Source organism: Aphanomyces astaci (assembly GCF_000520075.1).
Source record: "Aphanomyces astaci strain APO3 unplaced genomic scaffold supercont1.8, whole genome shotgun sequence".
Classification (NCBI taxonomy): domain Eukaryota; phylum Oomycota; class Saprolegniomycetes; order Saprolegniales; family Verrucalvaceae; genus Aphanomyces; species Aphanomyces astaci.
In genome coordinates this window covers 661,477-681,776 of record NW_009798271.1, presented here as the reverse complement: position 1 = coordinate 681,776, position 20,300 = coordinate 661,477, and the positions used below count along the sequence as shown (strand labels likewise).

General features: G+C 51.2%; 10 protein-coding genes across 11 annotated transcripts; 2 read left to right on the top strand and 8 right to left on the bottom strand.

Annotated features, from left to right (window-relative positions):
- Positions 1–1,182: 1,182 nt before the first annotated feature.
- On the bottom strand, positions 1,183–2,240 carry H257_04681 (hypothetical protein). The gene has a single exon (XM_009829277.1). It carries the CDS (start codon positions 2,204–2,206, stop codon positions 1,238–1,240), a length of 969 nt encoding a protein of 322 aa, XP_009827579.1. The 5' UTR covers positions 2,207–2,240; the 3' UTR covers positions 1,183–1,237.
- A 190-nt stretch (positions 2,241–2,430) lies between these two features.
- On the top strand, positions 2,431–2,782 carry H257_04680 (hypothetical protein; the record flags this gene model as incomplete). Its single annotated transcript, XM_009829276.1, has 2 exons — positions 2,431–2,479; positions 2,538–2,782. 2 exons carry the CDS (start codon positions 2,431–2,433, stop codon positions 2,780–2,782), a joined length of 294 nt encoding a protein of 97 aa, XP_009827578.1.
- Positions 2,783–3,363: 581 nt separating this feature from the next.
- On the bottom strand, positions 3,364–6,325 carry H257_04679 (hypothetical protein). The gene has a single exon (XM_009829275.1). It carries the CDS (start codon positions 6,305–6,307, stop codon positions 3,512–3,514), a length of 2,796 nt encoding a protein of 931 aa, XP_009827577.1. The 5' UTR covers positions 6,308–6,325; the 3' UTR covers positions 3,364–3,511.
- Positions 6,326–6,492: 167 nt separating this feature from the next.
- On the top strand, positions 6,493–8,715 carry H257_04677 (hypothetical protein). The gene has a single exon (XM_009829273.1). It carries the CDS (start codon positions 6,535–6,537, stop codon positions 8,149–8,151), a length of 1,617 nt encoding a protein of 538 aa, XP_009827575.1. The 5' UTR covers positions 6,493–6,534; the 3' UTR covers positions 8,152–8,715.
- On the bottom strand, positions 8,274–8,691 carry H257_04678 (hypothetical protein; the record flags this gene model as incomplete). The annotated part of the gene is made up of 2 exons (XM_009829274.1): positions 8,274–8,314; positions 8,535–8,691. The coding sequence occupies 2 exons, from the start codon at positions 8,689–8,691 to the stop codon at positions 8,274–8,276; spliced, it is 198 nt and encodes a 65-aa protein (XP_009827576.1).
- Positions 8,716–9,004: 289 nt separating the features above from the next.
- On the bottom strand, positions 9,005–10,268 carry H257_04676 (hypothetical protein). The gene is made up of 3 exons (XM_009829272.1): positions 9,870–10,268; positions 9,719–9,795; positions 9,005–9,642 (listed from the first exon to the last, which is right to left on the bottom strand). Exons 1-3 carry the CDS (start codon positions 10,243–10,245, stop codon positions 9,100–9,102), a joined length of 996 nt encoding a protein of 331 aa, XP_009827574.1. The 5' UTR covers positions 10,246–10,268; the 3' UTR covers positions 9,005–9,099.
- An 86-nt stretch (positions 10,269–10,354) lies between these two features.
- Positions 10,355–11,660, bottom strand: H257_04675 (hypothetical protein). Its single transcript, XM_009829271.1, has 3 exons — positions 11,242–11,660; positions 11,118–11,194; positions 10,355–11,058 (listed from the first exon to the last, which is right to left on the bottom strand). The coding sequence occupies exons 1-3, from the start codon at positions 11,654–11,656 to the stop codon at positions 10,495–10,497; spliced, it is 1,056 nt and encodes a 351-aa protein (XP_009827573.1). The 5' UTR covers positions 11,657–11,660; the 3' UTR covers positions 10,355–10,494.
- A 1,257-nt stretch (positions 11,661–12,917) lies between these two features.
- H257_04674 lies at positions 12,918–14,453 on the bottom strand. Of its 2 annotated transcripts, XM_009829269.1 has the most exons (5): positions 14,234–14,453; positions 14,032–14,157; positions 13,399–13,959; positions 13,197–13,337; positions 12,918–13,135 (listed from the first exon to the last, which is right to left on the bottom strand). In XM_009829269.1, the coding sequence occupies exons 1-5, from the start codon at positions 14,378–14,380 to the stop codon at positions 12,980–12,982; spliced, it is 1,131 nt and encodes a 376-aa protein (XP_009827571.1). In that variant the 5' UTR covers positions 14,381–14,453; the 3' UTR covers positions 12,918–12,979. The 2 variants fall into 2 exon arrangements, with proteins under 2 accessions (XP_009827571.1, XP_009827572.1); XM_009829270.1 differs by having other exon boundaries at positions 13,197–13,959.
- A 106-nt stretch (positions 14,454–14,559) lies between these two features.
- H257_04673 (hypothetical protein) lies at positions 14,560–15,637 on the bottom strand. Its single transcript, XM_009829268.1, has one exon. The coding sequence runs from the start codon at positions 15,611–15,613 to the stop codon at positions 14,714–14,716; it is 900 nt and encodes a 299-aa protein (XP_009827570.1). The 5' UTR covers positions 15,614–15,637; the 3' UTR covers positions 14,560–14,713.
- A 1,763-nt stretch (positions 15,638–17,400) lies between these two features.
- H257_04672 (hypothetical protein) lies at positions 17,401–20,164 on the bottom strand. The gene is made up of 2 exons (XM_009829267.1): positions 19,216–20,164; positions 17,401–19,159 (listed from the first exon to the last, which is right to left on the bottom strand). Exons 1-2 carry the CDS (start codon positions 20,137–20,139, stop codon positions 17,438–17,440), a joined length of 2,646 nt encoding a protein of 881 aa, XP_009827569.1. The 5' UTR covers positions 20,140–20,164; the 3' UTR covers positions 17,401–17,437.
- Positions 20,165–20,300: the final 136 nt, after the last annotated feature.

The following is a 20,300-nucleotide window of genomic DNA, read 5'->3' as shown; positions in this document are numbered from 1 at the left end:
AGCAAGAAGAAGGGTCGAGTTGGCCGAAAGAAGGCCTTCACTCCAGCCCAAATAAAGGCCAAACTCCGTGCAATTCCACAAGCCAATCGTACAACACTTCGCGCAATCTCCGAGCAATTAGGTGCGATGCAACATCTAATCTAAGCTGAACGATGCGTCGCAGGAGTAAGCCTATGTACTTTGCATCGTTGCTTAAAAGCCGCGATGTTCCGCGCTCATTCGAACACTATAAAACCGGTGCTTACGAAGGCCAACAAGTACAGTCGCCTGAAATACGCCATGAGTTACCACTTGGGATGATGCTGAGAAAATGCACGTTCGTGAGAATTTTTACAAGTTGTGACCGAATGTTATTTGTCCAAACATTGCCTTATATAGTACTTTTTCAGTTCGTTTTATTCCTGGGTGGACAAATCTGTAGCTATTGACTTCTGTGGCTTGGTACTTAGTAAGCTCACCCAAATGAGGTTGCAGATTATAATTGAGAAAAGTCGAATTTCTTGATTTTTTTGACGGAGTAAGGGCCACAGTGCACATTCTTCTCCATGTATGAGGGTTTGTGATATTTGGTCGATCGCTAGTATAACTGATGACGTCGAGTACATAGCATTGTGATGCACGGGGCCCCAGGCTTCTATTGTATTGCAGCTTTTGCCGATTATGGTCATGCGGGGATTTACCACTCATACACCCATCGTACATTCAGTGGCATAGCCAGAGCCACCCTTTTAACATTATACATTAACAAAAGCACACAATATAGATATTTGCAGGATTCCAAATTTAAATGATGGGAGGAGTACGCCAACTTTCTGAGTCGGACAACAATTTTGGAACAGAGGAAGTAATTTTCTTGTAATAACTGATATTTACTTGCATGTTGAATATACTTCAAATTTGTATTGCGCAATGGATTAACAAACTTTTGAGAACGAGTGTCGGCTGGTTGTGAAATATCACCTGTCGCAATACATATACACTATACGGTATATGAAGAACTGTATACAGCTCTATACGGTATATGAAGAGTTGTATTCAGCTCAATTGTGCCACAGTAAGTACTATTAATACTACGTAGTACGTAGTAATAACTTACTGTCGCACACAGTATACTGTACAGCTCTTCATATACCGTATAGTGTATAAGTACATATTAATACTTTCCATCACAAACAGTACTAGCTGGTACAGTACATGTAGTATGTCCAATTCACTGGATGCCATACATAAATTTGGCTTAGTCTACCGAATGGTGGTTTGAGTTGGCAAACAGCGGGCATCTCGAGTGGTCTACTGGTCGAATCTCATGCTCCAACTCTAGCAGCACCGTACCGGACTCGGGGTCGACAATGCTCCGAATGCGAAACTGCTGGTGTGTTTGCGTATTTTGCCACGTATCGCAGCGATCTTCGAAGAGTGGATTGTTCCATGTCAAGTGTCGCCCATGCAGGCGACTGTACGCGGCCTCGAACTCGGCAATGTAAATGCAAATGTGGTGTCCATCGTACGGTCGCAGCTGAGCCTCATCTTGGACTTGTTCAAAAATCAAACGTTGAGTGGCCCCGCAGTCCACAATACACACGACCGCTTGTGCATCGGTGGACGTCACGACACAGGCGGCCCCGAGAAATGCCTCGTAAAAGCGAGCAATGCCTGCAGCAACGCCTGGTCGAACAAGAATCTTGATGTACGGCATTCCGACGCCCAAGGCGCGCTCGCCAGGTTGCGCGCCGATCGCTCCGACTACGTCGAAATAGTCCAAAGGGGACTGGAAGCACTGGAACGTGTTTCCATTCGGGCACGTGACCTGCAGATGATCATATTTGGACGTGGCATTTGCAAAGTCCCAGGCACGAATGGTGGAGGGAACAGTGCGATGCCGTGAGCTGCACAGAGTGGACACGTACGGGTACGCACGGCTAACCAAATGCGCTTCAAACTCGTCGAGGCTGGGGTAGAAGAGGCCTATTTCGCCGTCGAGTCTCTGACTCACGGGCTGATTGGGCAAGATGTGAAATTGGCTCAACCCAATGTTGGCATGGACCATCCACTTCACGCGTGGATCTCGCGCGCATCCAAGCACATCGAGGTAGAAGAGGTTCGTCGAGTTTGCGGCATCTCCGTCCTCTTGAGTACTCAAGTTGATATGCTCCAGGAGAATCACGCGGCTGTCCATCGGTAATGTCGACACGTTTGGCAGCGGCATGGTCGTTGGGTCTTTTTTCCAATCGCAAGGTCGGATACATTATCCGTATGTTGCACCAGCTTGATCTTGATGCCATATTTCGTACAACTGTTGTCGTACAATCAAAGTATACTTACATTATGTTGTTTTGTACATACATATTGTACGCTTTACAGTACATCGGCTAGGTTGAAGATGCCAAGATTCGCCACAGAGACGGTTGAGAGTGAATCTCGTCCATCACCATGGCATGCATAACAACCGAAGACTACGAGTCGCCGGCTATCCAGGACTGTATTGACAGTTCGACTGGTCGTGACTAGCGCGGGCCATTCAGAGTCAAAACACGCAGGGCCAAGCATGCAGCAATCGCCACAACGAGATGATTTCATGGCGGAAGTTATGAACCTCCTCGACAAGTTCATGACGCTGCTGTCGACCCCAAAGCTCCCTGCTGTGCGACTACCAAAGTGCGTCTTGGGCAAGGACAATATGACTGTCTCTGGCAAGAACATTCCCTTTACGCGATCCATGTCGAAAGCGGCGCGAACTCAAATTCCCCTGCTTCCGACCATCGACGAGCTGTCGACAGCATGAACGTATGTGTTGGTGTTAACGTAGTATTATGTGTTTTGTCCCATAAATTGTACTGTACTTGCACGCGGACGCATTGTCGTTGGCCAGGAAGTCCACCAACTACCGGTACGTAGTCAAGTCGCTGGACACAACATCACCCTCGTCGAATAGATTTGTAGTCGTAAGAAACAACCTAACTTACAGGGTGGCAGTCCAGTTGTAGGTCAAATGTGCTGGCGCCGAGGTTGGACGAATTTGTATGGCTGAAAGGACTACGTATTTTAGCCAATAGAAGCGAAGCGAGTCGATCAAAACGCCATGAAAAGTCGAAGTCACATCGTGGACTACAGCGGGGTTCAATAGTATGAGGGGATTTCAAGTATGTACAACCATGCATGGCAAAGTCGAAATGCATCGTAGAATGAGACAATGTAACAAATACTACCTACGCAGGGACGTCTCATCACGAAATATATATGGATGTTTGCGAATTTATCTGAGCAAATCACGAAATATACTGGCAGTCCACGAAATCTATTGAGAGAATAATAGTGAATTCGTCGTTCCCACGAAAATTAAATGCCAAAGTCGCGAAATATAATCAAGCTCCATGTTAAATGGGATTCCACGAAATATAATAGTACCCGATATTTTTCGAAATTAACCGCAAAATGGTAAGTACTGTACTACTAGTACTACCATACCACGAATCCCCAAAACTACATAGTGATATTTTTGCCTCCTCGCTGTTTACGACGCCCTGCCAATCAACTTGGGCATTTTCTTGTTGGTGGAGTCTTCGACTTCCCTAGCTTTGTAATAATGGGGCGCAATCTCGACAAGCCACTCGCCCTTGATGGGAATCACTTGGCGCATGTATTCTTTCGACGTGAACGCGAGCTCGTGGTACACGACCCACCGCGGCATCTCTTCGAGCTTAATCAGCACGGAAGACGGGTGGATGTGCACCGTGTGCGTCTGCTTGATGGTCTTGTACGCACCCGACGAATCCAGTTTCGCCGTGTTGTAAAAGTACCCGGCACACAGCGCCTTGCGCACGCCTTCCGTGTTTTGCTCGTTGGACGACTTTTCAATCTCGACGCGGTCGCAGAGGGCGGCGAGCTGGTCGCGGACGTCGCGCGCTGTCTTGAGCGCTCGCGCGACTACAAAGTTTTCGTACGTCCACTGCGTCGAGTACTGTGTCTCTGCCCACTGATTGTACACGTTCATGAGCGAAATGTGGTCGCCACCGCCGCCCCGCGCAAAGTTGAGCCGAGCGTTGTCGGCATGCACGGCCTTGTCCTTGGGTCGGTAAAAGATGGTGTTGTTCACACTCAGCATCGCACACACCGTCAGGACTTGCTCCACGACGCCATACGTTTCCGACGCCAGCAAGGCCTTGGACATCATCGGGTCGAGGGGGAATTCCGCCATCCGCCGCCCGAGTTTGGTTAGCTCGCCGCGGTCGTTCAGTGCGCTCAGGGCGTACAGCTGCTCCAGCGCCCGGATAAGCGACTTCTCCGGCGGTGGGTCCATAAAGTCAAAGTGCAGCAAGTCGTTGATCCCGAGCGATTTCATCAGTAGCACCACGGACGTGAGGTTCGTGCGCTGGATCTCGGGCACGGTGGTCTCGTCCAGTTCGTGCTGATATGACCACGCCGTGTACAGTCGAAAGCACTTGCCGGGCTCTGTGCGGCCAGCGCGACCGGCGCGCTGGTTGGCCATCGCTTGGCTGATTGGCATCACGAGCAGCGACTCCATGCCCGTGTGGGGGTTGTAATTGGTTTGTTTGCAAAAGCCGGCGTCGATCACGTAGCAAATGCCGGGGATGGTCAATGAGGTTTCGGCAATGTTGGTGCCGAGCACAACCTTGCGGGCCCCGGGGGGAGTTGTCTCGAATACTTGGGCCTGGCGCTCGGACGGCAGCGTCGAGTAGATGGGTCGGATCAGCAGCTCCCGGATGCGGGACCCAAGCCCCCGTGTGCGGAACAGCAGCATCTCCTCGGCGGTTTCAATCTCTTCTTGGCCAGTGAGAAACACGAGAATGTCCCCCAGGGGCTGTGTGATGTGCAGCTGGAGTACCGTGACGATGGCGGCGTCTAGGTAGTCGGCCTCGGGTGCCCGCGTGTACAAAATGTCGACGGGAAACATACGTCCGGGGATCTTGACGATCGGGCAGTTGTCAAAGTACACGCTAAATTTCTCCGCATCCAGCGTCGCGGACGCAATGATCACTTTGAGGTCGGATCTGTACCTCGATATGTCCTTGATGAGCCCAAACAAGATGTCTGTGCTCAGCGTGCGCTCGTGCGCTTCGTCGATGATCATGACAGAGTACGACTTGAGGTCGGGCTCGGTAAGAAACTCACGGAGAAGCATCCCGTCCGTCATGTACTTGACCACAGTCTTGTCGCTGGTGCAGTCTTCAAACCGAATGCTGTACCCGACTTCGTTGCCGAGCTTGCAGTTCATCTCTTGCGCGACACGGGCGGCTACACTCATGGCCGCGACGCGCCGCGGCTGCGTGCACCCGATCTTGCCCAACTGCGAATACCCGACTTCGTGGAGGTACTGGGGCACTTGGGTCGTCTTGCCACTGCCAGTTTCCCCCACCATGATGATCACCTGGTGATCGCGCACGGCTTCAAGCAGCACGTCGCGGTACGCGTAGATGGGCAGCCGCTTGCGGCTCTCCTGCATGTCCAGGTGCTTGTGTTCGTCCGCGGCCTTGCGCGCGTCCTTGATGTCGGCCGGGGTGACGTTCTCGCCCGCCATGAGTCGCTGGGAGATGAACTCAATCTGGTCGTCAAACTCAAACTCGAACGTTTCATCGGGCGCGCGGTCCTTGGCGCCGTACAGACCCTGCCGCGTCGCGTTCTTGAGCTGCGTTTCCTCCCATCGCTCCTGTTCCGTCTTGACCTCTTCCTCGTCGTCGTCGTCGTCGTACAGTTCATCCTTCTTTACGACGCGGTCGCCGTTCTCGTCGTACTGGTCGGCCGCGTCCGGGATCTGGTACCCCAACGTTTTGTCGCCCTTGGCCTTAGCTTTTTGAATCGCCAAGATGGTTTCGTTCAATTCGAGCTGCTTGCGCTCCTTCTCGGTGAGGTTCTCGTCACCAAACAGCAAATGCTCGTCCTTGATCGACGACTCCACGAGCTTCTTGAGCTTTTCTTCGCGCTGTTCCAAGTACTTGCGTCGTTGCGCCAGCTTGATCTCGTCCAGCCGCTCGTCTCGCTGCTTGTCCGACACAGCACCTCGTGTCGCCAATTCACGGATCTCGTTGGCATCTAGGGACTCCTCTTTGAACTTCTTGCGGCGATTCCGAAACTCTTCGTCCTTGGCGCGCAAGCGCTCTTCGAACGCTTCCTTTGCGACCTGGTCGTCGTCTACCTTGTCGTCCGCTGCATCACCACCGGCTGCGCCTTGCTCCTTCTGCTTCTTATATGCAGACAGAGCCGCTCCAACTTGGTACTCCTCTGAATCATCGTCGTCATCGTTCTCCCGTGTCCGTCGCTGCTTGCGCTTCTCTGGTTTCCGCGACGTCATGTGTGTGGTGCGGCGTCTGGCGCAAATTGCAAGATGTACGGTCTCATACTCGTACATTAAAGGTACAGTACATTCCCGAATTATAGCAGATAGACAGTACACTGTACAATACGTACAGCCGTGCAGCAATATGATTGGCCAATGAAATTGTCGAACACATGCACTTTTGTTCAATTTCGTTTGAACTTCCATTTAGCGCCAAGGCGACGGTCGGCATCGGCGGCTGGATGGACATGGCTCCACCCATACTCATAGAGTTCCTCGACGATGGTGTTGACTTCTCGGCCATATTGAGCCAGTTGGTCGCCAGCAGACAAAGAAGCACTATTGCCACAACCACGACATTGGGAGCATTGATCTTGCATACCTCGTTTGCCCTTGTTCTCACCATGCACGTTGGTTACCTCTTTCGACGTGTCCTACTTCACCGACAACGACCCCCCATCTCCCCACGGCACTTGTTGACCACGTACATTCCAACCTCGGAGCGTCCAGAAGACGTACATGCCACCGTTAAAATCGCGACGTCCATCCACCTAGCCAACCTCGTTCCCGGCTCTGTCCTATTTGCAGCGTATGCCACCATCTACTACGGAATGCACTTGGAGATTTCTCACACGATATCCATTGCGTCCACTCTGAGCTACTGGTCGTATTCGCTCACGATTGTCGGCGTGCTGGCCGCCGCGTTTGCTTCGAAGCATGACGTTGTCGCTAGCATCGCCGCTCTCCTGGGCACGGCTGTGATCTATCCACCTGTGTTGTGGTGTTCTTGGCTTGACGAAGGATGGTTCAATCCCCGCGCGTCGAATTCAGTCTTTGGTGTCGGCGCCGTGGATTTTGGTGGCAGTGGGGTCCTCCACGTCGTCGCAGGCACAATGGTTCTAGTCCTGTCGTTGGCCTTGCCATCTTCCACAACACCATCCACCACACCTGTCAAACCACTTCCTCATTATTCCAGCTACGCTTCCGCTAGTACCATGACCCTTTGGCTTGGCACGTGCAGCCTGCTGGTCAATCGCATGGTTCTGGTCGTGCCCGCCAACTACTACGTGTCCACCACAATTGCTTGCCTCGTCAATCCAACGCTGGCGTTCGCCGGGGGTGGACTCGTCGGTTACTCCATCGACTTCTTCGTCCAAAACAACCACCATGCGTTGAAGTCTCGCAGTTCCCCCGACGCCGTCCACACTTGCTCTGCGGCTGCTTTGGTGGCCATTGGAAGTCTTGGACCGTTGGCCGAGCCGTACGTGGCATGTCTTGTGGGCGCGTCGGCTGCGGTCATCGTGCTCGTGGTATCTCACCTCCCTTGGCTTCAGGCACTGGACATCCCCCTGCAACAAACCATAGCCATCCATTTAATCGGTGGCATGTGGGGTGTGTTCATGGGAGGGGTCGGCGGCGCGCCTCGCAACCAAGACGACATCTACGGACATGGCCGGCACATACACAGCTTTGGCCTGCTCTACAAACACCGCGGCAGTGGCGGCACGGGGGTCCTCCAGTGGGCCACCAACCTCCTCTACCTCGGGTGTGTGATGCTCTGGACAGCCTCTGTCACACTCGTGTTGGTGTGCGGTTTGCGTCGATTTGGCCTTGAAAGCGACAAGCCCCACGTTGCTTTTGACACGGACATGTATGCTGGAGAAGATGGCTACGTGGCGCTTTTAGACGACGACGACCATACGTCAGTGGCGGTGAGGAGTCCTGGGCATCGCCGCCGATCGTCTGACATATTGCGGCGAGTATCGTCTCCAATATCGCCCATGCCCCCCGGTTCGGTATCGCCTTCGCTGGAAGAACTACAAGGACGACGTCGCAACTCCCCTTTCCAGTGGGTCTGACACAAGCAAGGTCAAACCAGACGTGGCTGCAAGGTGTGGCGATTTGAGGGAATCGATCCACTGGCATGTTCCGAACACAGCTGGCGCATGTAGCCATGCAAAGAACTTTCAAATGCAAGAAATTACGATGGAAACAACAGGCGCAATGTTGTAGATGCGCTGGCTACAAGTCAATGTTCCCGAATGCCAGCCAACAACGAATCGAATGCGCACGATTCTACTGAATATTCGATTTTAGACCCCCCAAATCGAAAAGTCCATCCCCTCATGGGGCAAAAAACCACATGGCCCTTGGTTTTCCCAAACGCTGATGTAGAAGATTTTGGCAAGAAACATGTACATCCGGCAGTAAACTACACGCTCAGCATGATTGCAAACAGCACTTCGGAGATGTACCACCCTGGGGGCTTCGAGTTTGAGGAAGTTGGCCACCGGTACGTCCGACGCGTCTTGTAGAAGGATCATCAGCACTCCGCCTTGCAAGTAGTTTATGGCAAAGCTCCAAGTGACCAGCGCAATCATCACGACATGATGGGCCATCATAATCAAGTACAGATCTTTTCGCACTTCTTCGAGAAACTTGTACGGGAACTCCGTGTACGGCCAAATGGCGTAAGAAAGAGGATGGGATGCATCGTGTGTGGACCAGGTATGTACTGTACCAGTTGTTCGGCGATGTATAAGAAGTTGGTATTGAACTTTTGATCGGAAAAGTCGCACGTGGGGCTAGCCAAATTAACGAAAGATGCGTTTGTGCACATACCAAGTATCAATGTGGCAGTTGGAAGGTGCGGATTACGAATCGATCACGCGGAAACACATGACATCCCCCACCTGTGGAGTTTCGATTTCAAGCTCGCCAACTACTTCGAAGTATGATTTAGTGTGAATAAGGCTACTGTAACCATGCCTAGCATGTTGTACAACTTCAGCTCAACATGAATGCACTTAATCTTCCTTGTCAGAATCCGACCTGCCTTCGTACTCCACCTCGGCGGCGGTGTGGACCCCACTGTTGCTGAGCGCGTTGTAGAGCAATCGAAGCAGTAGAAACGTCCACCAAATGTGCAGGGCATACAAGGCCAACAGCATCAAGTTGAACCCGAGCCACGAAATTGTGAAGTCCCACGTTTCGAGCGGCACAGCGCAGGCAGCTCGGCTTTCCCACATACTGGAGCGGATGATTTTGGTTGGGAACATGTACACCCGGCAGTACAACCACACGCTCAGCATGATTGCAAACAGCACTTCAGTGATGTAGAACCCCTGGCGGGCTTCAAGTTTGAGGTAGTTTGCCATCTTGAGCAGATCCAACGGCACGTCCGATGCGTCGTGGAGAAGGAGCACGAGCACACCGATGGGCAAGTAGTTCATCACAAAGCTCAACGTGACCAACGCAATCGTCACCACGTGATGGGCCATCATGACCAAGTAGTCCTTGCGCACTTCTTCGAGAAACTTGCACGAGAACGCCGTGTACAGCCAAATAGCCTGTGGATTGATTCAAGCGTGAAATTCCACGTTGCTTGGTCGATAAACCACCAGGTAGGAGCATGATCTTTCGTACCAGTTGAGCCATGTACAATAATGTGGTCATAAGCTTGTGTTGGGAGTAATCGCAGGTTGGTCGGGCGGAATTCCAAACTACAGGGGGGGGGGTCAGACAGCCAAAAGAGCAGACCTGGTTTGCGCTGAAGTTATTGCAAGTACGCACGTACGTGTCGTTGTATCGCTCCACCACGCTTCGTCCTGCAAGACGTACAGCTCCAACACTGTCATGGACGCGTGAATGACCAGTTGCCACGATTGGTCGGTGAACTTGCGCATGGTCACGTCCTTCTTGAGTGGGTCGCCCAAATGCTTGAGAAATCGCTGGGAGATGTATCGTCCCCCCACACAGAACGATCTTTTCGTGACCCCAACGGCAACGGCCACAACTGCAAGCAGCCCCCCCAGCAACCCCAGCAGATCAAGGGGCAACACTCCAACCACTACGATGCACTCCACCACGATCAACGCGGAGAGTAAACCGTCAAGGATTGCATGGGGCGGCTTCTTCACCACCTTAGTTGGAACTGGCGACTGCGGACGCATGTCGTGCTAACTCGATCCTGACGTTGCGAGTCGAAAAGTGCAAAATGCAGGTGTCGCTATCGAGAGTGTTGGTGGCATGGGCGTACACTCCTCGCACTTGATTGATTGATGCTGTCGCAACGACTACTGTATTACTTTGAAGTACTGTATACTAGTAGATAGTCAAAACACGGATGGGTTTACAGTTAACCATGTCCCGTTCAACCTAGTTATATGTCATATGGAGGGCTAGCGATTAGTACTTTATAGTTAGTCGTCCTTGCCCGAATCCGAGGCGCCTTCGTACTCGTCTTCTGCGACATCGTGCACGCTCTTGGTGAGCACCCCCTTCAAGAGGCGGAGGATCAAAAACGTCCACCAAATGTGCAGCACGTAGAGACAGCTGAGGAGCAAACTGAATGCTAACCAAGATGGAGGGCCGGGGCTGGGGAAGATGATACTCAGGTCGTGTGCTTCGTGGGGCAAACAGCATGCTTCTCGGTTTTCCCAGAACGCCGTGTAGATGAGCTTGGAAGGAAAGAGGTACACGCGGAAGTAGACCCACACCGTGAGCATGACGGCGAAGAGTACTTCGGAGAGGAAGAACCCCTTGCGGTCTTCGAGTTTGAGGTAGTTGGCCATTTTGAGCAGATCCAACGGCACGTCCGACGCGTCATGCAGGAACAGCACCAGCACACCCACGGGAAGGAAGCCCACGGCAAAGCTCCACGCGACCAGCGCAATCGTCACGACGTGGTGCGACATCATAATCAAGTAATCCTTGCGCACTTCTTCGAGGAACTTGCACGAGAACGCCGTGTACACCCAGATGGCCTGTGAAGAAAGAACACGTGAAGCCCACATATTCATACAGCTGCTCGAATGACACGTACAAGTTGAGTAATGTACAGAAAGTTTGTGAGGAATTTTTGGTCGGAGAAGGCACATGTCGGGCTGTTGTGGTTCCACACTAATGGAAGGGTTGACATGAATATTGTCAGGATGGGGACAACGTACATGTGGTCGTGTCATTCCACCAGGTTTCGTCTCGGATGACGGCGTATTCTAACACTGACATCGACCCATGGATCATCAATTGCCACGATTGGTCGGTGAACTTGCGCATCGTGACTTCCTTGCGGAGGGGGTCCCCCAAATGCTTGAGGAAGTGGCGGGACACGAACCTTCCCACGACACGGAACGACGCCTTGGTCGCCCATACGGCAACCGCCACCACCACGAGCATCCCACCGAACATGGCGAGCAAATGTTGCGGGAGGACGCTGTAGATGACGACGCACTCGATTGCAACAAGCGAACAGAGCAACCCGTCAAGGAACGCATTGGGCTTGGGAACCTTCTTGGACTGAGGCAGAGGCTTCTTTGTCGTCGGGACTTCCGATGGTGTCGCCGACGCTGCTGACACAGCCATGTCGTCAAAAAGGGAAAATGAGGTGGCACGTATTGTTTGATTAGGATGTAATGTTGCAGGTTATTTGGCCCTGCATAATTAAATTTCACGTGTTGTTTCGTCGAGAATCCATTGGTATAGTCTGTGTCATATTTCATAATAACACAGGGTATGCGATGATACAGGTTATCAAAAGCAACAGTTACTTCGGCTTAGCGATCATTTACAGTTACTTCGATTTCCACTCACACTACTGCCAAATCAAAGGCCAAATAGGAGGGACGGTTTATGGTGCACAGTTTACAGTTAACTTAAAATATGTTGGCGGATTTTGCTTATGATTGGCTATTCCTGAATTCAAGTGATACCATTGGCCATTTTCAGTGAAGTATAAACTGGCCGTCTACATTACAGTAGTACATTGTGTTGCGCTTTCAAGCTAAATTTGGTATTTTTGGTAGACGTCAAATCCACCTGAAATCGTCGAGACGTCATTTTACTTCACATTATTAACTAACTGTAAATATACTCATTGTCTGTCCGATACAATGTTGAACTCTGTGAAATGGAGAAGCTTGGCAATGCATGCAATTTGATTGGTCGAGTGGTATTTTTTCCCGCAAATTTCATTGGCTACTTCGGTCCGTCGATTATTGTGTCGATTATGCTTCGTCGATTCGATTGGCAGCCCCAGTCCGTTTTGAAATCGAATTATCAATACTCGTAGTACCTTGGTGAAAAATTGTACTGGTACTAACCACGATAACCATGTGGAACCTGTACGAATCAACCCTGGTAAAAAGAATTCAGGATCGATGTCACAAAAACGGGAAAATACAGTATTAATACCACAGTGAAATGTCGGGCCACTCTGGCTGCCACAAAACATGTCAGAAAACATTACTTTTTAGCAACTTTTCAGAAATATTATGACAATTTTTCAAATTACAGCGTTTGAGTGTTTGGCTACCAAATCTGACATATACTTTGAAGTATAAATAGAGTGACACAATGATGAGATACGTCGAATTTTTTATGACAGAAAAAAGTTTCAACTGCAATAGTCCAAGTTTTACCTACATGTTATTCCATCAATACATGTAGTTTCCATTCCATCGTGGCATCCAGTGGTCACAACAAAATCTTTTGCTATGATGTTCTCACCTCCAATTTGAAAAGGGAATTCTCTGTCAGAATATTATTGATATTAAAGTTTCTGTGGAATACAACCCTAAGGGCTGCCACGAAAAATGTCAGAAAACACGTCTTTTTAATCAGAGCGTGTGTCAAACGAAAGGGCAGAGTGCATGTTACAGTGTTAGTACTACTACTAAAAGTACAACTTTAGCGCAACAAGTGTTGGTTTTCTGCGCTCAAAATGGCCATGCTTTCCAGATACACCAAGTGCTGCAGCTCGTTCTTGGGCATTTCCACTCCTTGGTCCAACGACTCGCGCTCAAAATCAAAATTGAACGCCGACGTTGCCACCGGTTCGTCCGCCTACAAATATAGCCCACGAGCTAAACGTCAAAAGTACCACCACCAAAATAGAACGGCTTACGGGGTTGTGCAGCTGGGTCAGGTACGGATGCTCCAGCGCTTGGGTGACCGTGATGCGATTGTCAGGGCTGAACTTGAGCATGCGGGCAAGCAAATCGATGGCCAGCGGGTTGGCTTCCGGAAAGAACTCGGTGAGGGGTCGCTAGCATCATCTCGATCAAATTGTAACCCTTGAAACCAATGTAAAATGCTGTCTGCTGTACCTTAGGGTAGTAGCCATGCTGTGTAATGGCCTTCTTGGCTGCTTCATGCGTGACAAACATCATTTCGTCGGGCGTGGGGGACCCGAGTATTCTCACGATCATGTGCAGCTGGTCGGACGGGTCCTTGCCGGTGAAGAACGGCCGGCGCTTGAGCATCTCGGCGAAGATGCACCCCACGGCCCACATGTCGACGGCATTGCCATAGTTCTGGCAGTCTGTGAGCAGCTCCGGCGCGCGATACCAGCGCGTGACGACGTACTCGGTCAGGTCTTCGTTGTGCGAGAGCTCGACGCCGCGGGCGAGTCCAAAGTCGCAAATGGACAAGTCGCAATTCGAATTGACGAGCAAGTTGGACGGCTTTAGGTCGCGGTGCAGTACGTTCGCCGAGTGGATGAATTTGGTGCCGCGGAGGATCTGGTACAGAAAGTACTGAAAGTGCGCGTCGCTCAGGGTTTGCGTGGACGAGATGATGCGTTCCAAATCGCTTTCCATCAAGTCTGTGACGATGTAAATGTCGTCAAAGTTGGTCGTGTTGGGGGGAATTAAAATCACGTCCAGGATCTACGTGAAGACACGCATGCCAAGAATCAACAACAACAGGGACAATGCAGCATGAGTGAGATGCAGCGGTACGTTGATGATGTTTTCGTGCGCGCCGAGGTGCTTGAGCAGCTTCATTTCGCGCAAAATACGCTTGGCGTCCGTGAGGTCGTCAAACACATCTGTGATCTTCTTGATAGCCACCTTGCGGCCGCGGAGCTACACACGCCAAGATGCGTCAAAAAGGAAGGGTACCATTGACAAATGCCTAGCGCATCAGCGACATGCTCCTTACAGTGTCTTCGGCGGAAACGACGATGCCGTAGGACCCGCCGCCAATGGGGCGCAGATTCGTGTAGTGTGAGCGCACCTCAAACATGTCCCGAGACACTGTCACGCAGTGGAAGTCAGGGCCATAGCGCGAAGGTTCGACAGTCGACATTGGCCAGGAGCCTAAATGCAGAAATATCTCAAGCTTGCCGTTTGGATCTTGCAATGGATTTCACAGGTCTCAAGACAAAAACGTTTTGTCGTCCTTTTTATTTTATCTTTGTATGAGCGAATTGTAAGGCCCATTTCTATTTTTGACCGAAAAAAAGCCGAATTGGCCGATAAATAGAATGGCTCGATGGTTTCGAATTTTCCACAAAATGCATATTCTTTAATAGTGAGACAAGTTGGCTGAGCTGGCATGTGATGGGCCTATCGTACCATCACTTGATTGCGGCAACACTTCCGCTGGTGTTGGCAAACCCTGCTACTTGATGCACTACACTCATACGCCTTGGTGGCATGCTGCCAGCTTGCGTGGAAAGAGCATTGCGTACGCCTTGGACGTGGACGAAAGTTTGATTGTACATGCAGCCTTCGTTGAGTACATGCTGCGCGGGGGGACAGCATTGTCGGCCACGGCTATGCTTATGCAGGAGCTGCTACTCTCGACGTCCCCGTAGGTTGAGGAACTACTGCTGGTCTCATCACTCAATACTGCATGAGGTCCGTCTTCTTCCAGTACGGTGTCCAGGACACCACAGCGCGCAATGCATTTTCGATCGATCATGTGGAGATCGTATTGCGGAATCACGTCGCGACAAAAGTACTCGACGTGCATCGGATCAATCACATCCTGGCTCCCCATGAATCCTCGCAGGATCGACGCACATTGGAGCTTCACGTCTTCGTCAAGTCCATAGTCAGGGTTTGTCAAGAGCACATGGGCACCGCGGAGGTACGCGAGGAAGCATTCTTCCCGGTGGCGGCGGACGTAGCGCGTGATGAACGCGCTACGTTTGGGGAATGGCAGAAGCTTGAGTCTGTCCACGACGGAATGAAGCATAAAGTAGTACGGCTGGACCACTTGCAAGAGACGCATTCGAAGGGCCGCAAAGTCCGAGTACCGACGGCGCACAATCCAACTGCGGCCTGATTTTGCATTTTGCATCGTGACAGTGTACAGTCGAAGGTTCGCGCTGGACCTAGCAAGGACATTTTTATTGTCGCCTCCTTCCATCAGCTTGCTCGACGGCGATGGTGTGCGACTTGCGATTGCATGCACGTGACAGAAGTCGACTTGGTGCAGATGTTCCATGGCAGCCTCGACACCGCCTTTCTTTGGAGGAACGTAGCGCATGGAAGGGCGTCGGGAACGGTGAAGCATGTGCATGAGACTTGGCATTCACACGAGTGGAGTAAGCATTACGATGAGGTGTGGCAGTTACTCGAGGCAAAATTGCTGTTGGAAGGATTTTCATCGAACGGACTGAAAGTATTCCGCGGAATGTTCCATCGAACGATATTTCGTGACAAAGAATTACCCCAGCCGTTGCGTCGTTTCCACTAACGTAAAATGCCAATTTTTGACATACGTAGTAATACTACTAATAGTACAACTTTTACTAGTATTTGATTTCAAAACATGGGCATATCTCCGGCGCCCTGCTTCATCATTATCGAATTCTAAATAACGTAAACAATGAATTTAAGAGATTCAATCAATTTAAGACGTATGTGCTAGAACCAATCAAAAGTCGTAAAATTTTCGCGGCATAACCCGTGCAAATTTATACACTCAACGCACTTGAAAAACATATTGCCGCCTTTCCATGCCAGGACCAACATCGTCGCGGTCGATATTGCTTGGAGAAGCTGCAGCAAGCCGTTCATACTGAGCGGTTTTGAGATCGCTGGGACGGTGTCGCTCGATAACATGATGCAACGGTTCAAATTACTCAAAGACGGAGGATCGCCCGTCCTACGTTCATGCGACATGGTAGTTGGTACATCAGGAATTCGAACGGAAGTGCTTGGAACGATGAGCAGCCCGGAGACGGCGTAGTGGAGCCTTTCTTGCTTGTGGATTCGGTCGTAGTCTAGCTATTGAATGTGAACGATATATTTGTTGATGTATTGTACCTATGTATCTCAATGTATCCTCCGAAACACCACTTTGGATTCCCAACTCAAAATGGAATGATGGTTAATATGGGTGAATATGATCACTTTGCGGACACGTTCGGACAATTTCAGTCGGACATACTTGGCATTTGTATTGGACTTAAGGGGAACATATTTTGTCCGAATGAAAGTGTCCGAACGGAATATGTTCGGACATACTTGTGTATTGTATTAACCCGCATAAGAACGATCAGCTTTTCAGTAGCGAGCGACGACAGAGCTTCCGCCCACAAAATTGCGCCACCGCAGCGTAGCGGAGGTCGTGTGTATAATTTTGTGCAGGCGGTGCCTTGGCGAGGAGTGAGCCCCAATCGTGCACTTCACCGAATGTCCAATCGATTCCTCTTGTCGGGAAAAGCGGCAGGTAGGACGCAGGCCGTGCCGCTACCCGGACAAGGCCTGTGGTACAACTATTCGCATTTAATGCGTAAATTCGGTTAAGTGCGTGTCCGAAGCACATATCCAGCAAATATTTGTCCGAGTCGTTATGGTATGGAACACTTGTGAATGCATAACCTATGGAAATGGATTTGATCATGCTACAATTTGATAACCTAACCAAAACATTTATCTGCAAATAGGTATACCATCTTCAAGATACAAATGTGCGTCGTAAATTGATTGTCAAATTTGGATTAAACTTGCTTGGATTTTGTGGATTTAGTCATTGAAAATGAACCGATACCCAATATAATTGGTACTATGAGGTTGTTCCCCATTAATCCAGCTACAATCTCCAAGTTTCAGAGGTAAAAAATGTTGAACGAGCGTGGACCTTTGAAAGTTCTCCCCAGCCGCCTTCCTCAGATGCGTCTTAAATTGATTGTTTACGTTAGCCCTAAAGGTAGAGAATTCCCTGGTGAACAATCCATAATTAAGTTCTTATGCCCTTGGACAAGGCTTGGAGTCCTTGAAACCGTTAACCTACGTGGCACTTTACGTTAGGTACAGCAATCTGAAACTTGCACGATCTCTTGCCCAACTCTTCAAACGTCTATAACATTTCAAGTTGCAAGGTCGCAACGTCATATTCACTGCATTAACGTTACAATCGAGTAGATGTATCTATACTTTCGTCTTCTGCAGCACCTCGTTCCTCTACTTGGGCAAAAATGTCGCCGTCGTCTTCGTAGTTTCGCACGAGTCGACTCGCCTTTTGTTGGCCATGATTGTTCGGCGTGATAACTTCATCGCGTTCAAACCCGAGGATCACGGGCTTCCGCAGCTCCAACAGCTGCACCATCGTGTCCTTGAATGCTTGATCTTTGGGGATGCGGCGACCATTGATGCTCGCCAGGGCATCGCCTACCTGCACCATGTTGGACCGCCGCGCACACCCCTGCAGCAGCAACCGCTTGACAACCACCGCACCCCCGCAGAACTCGAACGTGAGACCCAGGTCCCCTCCATGCCACACGACGTTGAACGACCGGGCAAACTTTTGCATCGTGTCTAGATCTTCGGAAATGCTTCCGAGGAAGTCGTCGTCGTCGTTGTCGTCGAGGACGTCGCTGCTGGACGCGTCCGAGATGGTATCCATGCTTGCCAAATTCTTGCTGTCGTTCTTGCCAAGATCGTCACGCGGGGTTGGCATAGCATGATTCGACGGACTGGTCAGCGTATTCGTGGCGGGGGTGGCATAGGCTTGGGCGTTGGCAGGACACATGCGGAAGCGTAGCACGGTGGGGAACGTTGCGGACCGGAGCATCGCCGCCAAATCGGAGGCCGACATGCCTCTGGTGGCCATGTTGTTGACCGCCACAAGCGCATCCAGGAGAATGCTCCGGTGTTGTTTGATATGCAAAGTGCAGTCGTCCTTGACGCGCTTGATGTACGGCGTGGCGTCGTCCGTGCCGAACACGAGGCCGAGGGGGGCTTGTTCCCACAACAGTTCGTACTCGAGATGCTGGGACTCTGCTTTGAGTGCATGTCGGGAATAACATCGATCGATACGGGGTCGCGACGTCTTGTGACTGCTGCAAGGTATAGCGTTGTTGGTGGTGCTGGTGGTACTGGTTCTGTCCATCCACGGAGGAGTTGCCTTGTTTTCCTGGGGGGGTCGGGGGGGTGGTCGAAAGAGCAACAAGCAAGGTTTGTCTGTCTTGGCCAAAATGGCACATGTAGTGTCAAACATGTACGGTGCTACCGCGGAGCCGTTGATAGACAACAGCGTATACCCGTGCTGGACGCGGTCGATCATAGGGGACCGACCTTTCCCCGTGAGCCGGTTCACTTTCGGCATCCCCGTGTCCGTACATTCGACAAACGTGAGGCCCAAGGGCCCTGAGCGCCACACGATGAAGATCTCGCCCCTAGTTTCGTCAAGTGTGGTCGCCGCCACCGACAGCCGATCCAGTCCGGCGACGCTGCTTTCGGTGCCCCGGGAAGACAAAAACGTGCTATATCGTTGCTGGGTCATGGACGTTGGCGTCGGGGGTACAATGGAGATCGGCAGGGGTTCTGTCAACAGCGTCGGGCACAGTCGTCGAAACTCGAGAGTTGCTGGCTTTTTGACGGTTGCGAGCAACTGCATCGCCGCCGTGAGTTCCATGGCGATCGTGTCCTGTGCATTGATGGCCACAAGAACATGACCACAACCGAGCCCACAACATCGAGCTAGTGTGTCGTTGCGGTCGGTGATGCGGTTAACGACAGGAATGGCTTGAGGGCCATCCGAGGTAAATGTCACTCCTAACTTTTCGTTGTCGTGCAGCACCACAAAGAAGCGTTCGCTGGGAACCACGCTTGACGACTTCAAGCGCAAAACCTAGTCGTATTAGGTTAGGGCCAAAGTGACAATACGGTGTCTACGAATAATCGTACGGTGGGAATGTCTGACATGCGGAGCATGCCCATGGCAGCATGGGGATCCATGTCAGCGACGGACATGCCGCCGATACTCTCGAGGTAATCGCCCACCCGAATGCCTTCCGTCCAAGCAAACGGTCCCGAGATGGAATCCACCACGAGGCTGGTGCCGCTGTTGTTATAGCTTACGTGGAACCCAGGCACACCGCCGCGCCATACGATGAACTTGCACCGATTAAACGCTGGGTGCGAGTTGAACCACGTCGCAGGCACGTTGCGATGCGTGGGGGACTGGGGCATGTCGTCTTCGAGGAGCGCCAGGGGGCTGGACGGCCGCCCTTCCAGCAGCGCCACCACGCGACCACTGCGACTTGTAGGCGACGTATTATCACGATGGACGGACGGCATCGTTTGTGGTTTCTTTCGTTTTTCCAACACGGTCGTCACGAGCGACGGAAGCGAAAAGAGTTTCTTCAACGAATGCTTGGTAAAGTGCCGATCCAATAGCGTCGTTCCGCCTCGTTGGCGCGCGCTATCCACTCGAAGCTCCGGAATGTCCGAGTCGAAGCTAGCGTCTCCACACGTGTCATGGTAATTGTTTTCTTCGTTGGGAGTAGACGTCAAATCGTTGATGGCGAGCACGACATCTGGTTCCACAACTTCGTCGATCTTTTCGATGATGTTGTCGTCGTTGTTATTGTCCATCTCGACTTGGTTGGTCGACGCAATTGGCTTCGTGGAAGCTGTTTTGGTGGCGGGGAAGTCGCTACTTTCCGGCTCATGTGCATTTGGAGGATGCACGAGGGCAGCCGCCCATGTGGTATTTTTGAGCAAGTCCTTCAGAATTGCTTCGTCCAGAAGGGGGAGACTTCCGCAGCTGCTCGCGCGTCGCAGTGCAGTCGCGCGTGGATTCACCTTGATCGTGGCGCCGCGGGCCATTTTGTGCGAGTTAGCCAAAGGTTTTCTCGCTTTCTTCATGCTTGTGGATCAGGCTATTTTTAACTCAACGAGAACTCATGGCCGTTACATTTTGATCCAATCAAACGCGAACAAAAGCCAAACGGTGTTTGTGCCCCGGGGTACAAAATGAAATAGTGTTA

Bases quoted from the DNA above. Each gene is read 5' to 3' on its own strand.
- H257_04681 (XM_009829277.1), bottom strand. From the start codon at position 2,206: ATGCCGCTGCCAAACGTGTCGACATTACCGATGGACAGCCGCGTGATT.
- H257_04679 (XM_009829275.1), bottom strand. From the start codon at position 6,307: ATGACGTCGCGGAAACCAGAGAAGCGCAAGCAGCGACGGACACGGGAG.
- H257_04677 (XM_009829273.1), top strand. From the start codon at position 6,535: ATGGACATGGCTCCACCCATACTCATAGAGTTCCTCGACGATGGTGTT.
- H257_04676 (XM_009829272.1), bottom strand. From the start codon at position 10,245: ATGCGTCCGCAGTCGCCAGTTCCAACTAAGGTGGTGAAGAAGCCGCCC. The intron at 9,796-9,869 runs GTACGTGCGTAC...CCCCCCCTGTAG, and splicing joins GTGGAGCGATACAACGACAC to TTTGGAATTCCGCCCGACCA. The intron at 9,643-9,718 runs GTACGAAAGATC...ATCAATCCACAG, and splicing joins TATTGTACATGGCTCAACTG to GCTATTTGGCTGTACACGGC.
- H257_04675 (XM_009829271.1), bottom strand. From the start codon at position 11,656: ATGGCTGTGTCAGCAGCGTCGGCGACACCATCGGAAGTCCCGACGACA. The intron at 11,195-11,241 runs GTACGTTGTCCC...CCCTTCCATTAG, and splicing joins GTGGAATGACACGACCACAT to TGTGGAACCACAACAGCCCG. The intron at 11,059-11,117 runs GTACGTGTCATT...CTTTCTTCACAG, and splicing joins TTCTGTACATTACTCAACTT to GCCATCTGGGTGTACACGGC.
- H257_04674 (XM_009829269.1), bottom strand. From the start codon at position 14,380: ATGTCGACTGTCGAACCTTCGCGCTATGGCCCTGACTTCCACTGCGTG. The intron at 14,158-14,233 runs GTAAGGAGCATG...TGGCGTGTGTAG, and splicing joins TCGTTTCCGCCGAAGACACT to CTCCGCGGCCGCAAGGTGGC. The intron at 13,136-13,196 runs GTAAGCCGTTCT...CTATATTTGTAG, and splicing joins TGACCCAGCTGCACAACCCC to GCGGACGAACCGGTGGCAAC.
- H257_04673 (XM_009829268.1), bottom strand. From the start codon at position 15,613: ATGCCAAGTCTCATGCACATGCTTCACCGTTCCCGACGCCCTTCCATG.
- H257_04672 (XM_009829267.1), bottom strand. From the start codon at position 20,139: ATGGCCCGCGGCGCCACGATCAAGGTGAATCCACGCGCGACTGCACTG. The intron at 19,160-19,215 runs GTACGATTATTC...TAATACGACTAG, and splicing joins GCATGTCAGACATTCCCACC to GTTTTGCGCTTGAAGTCGTC.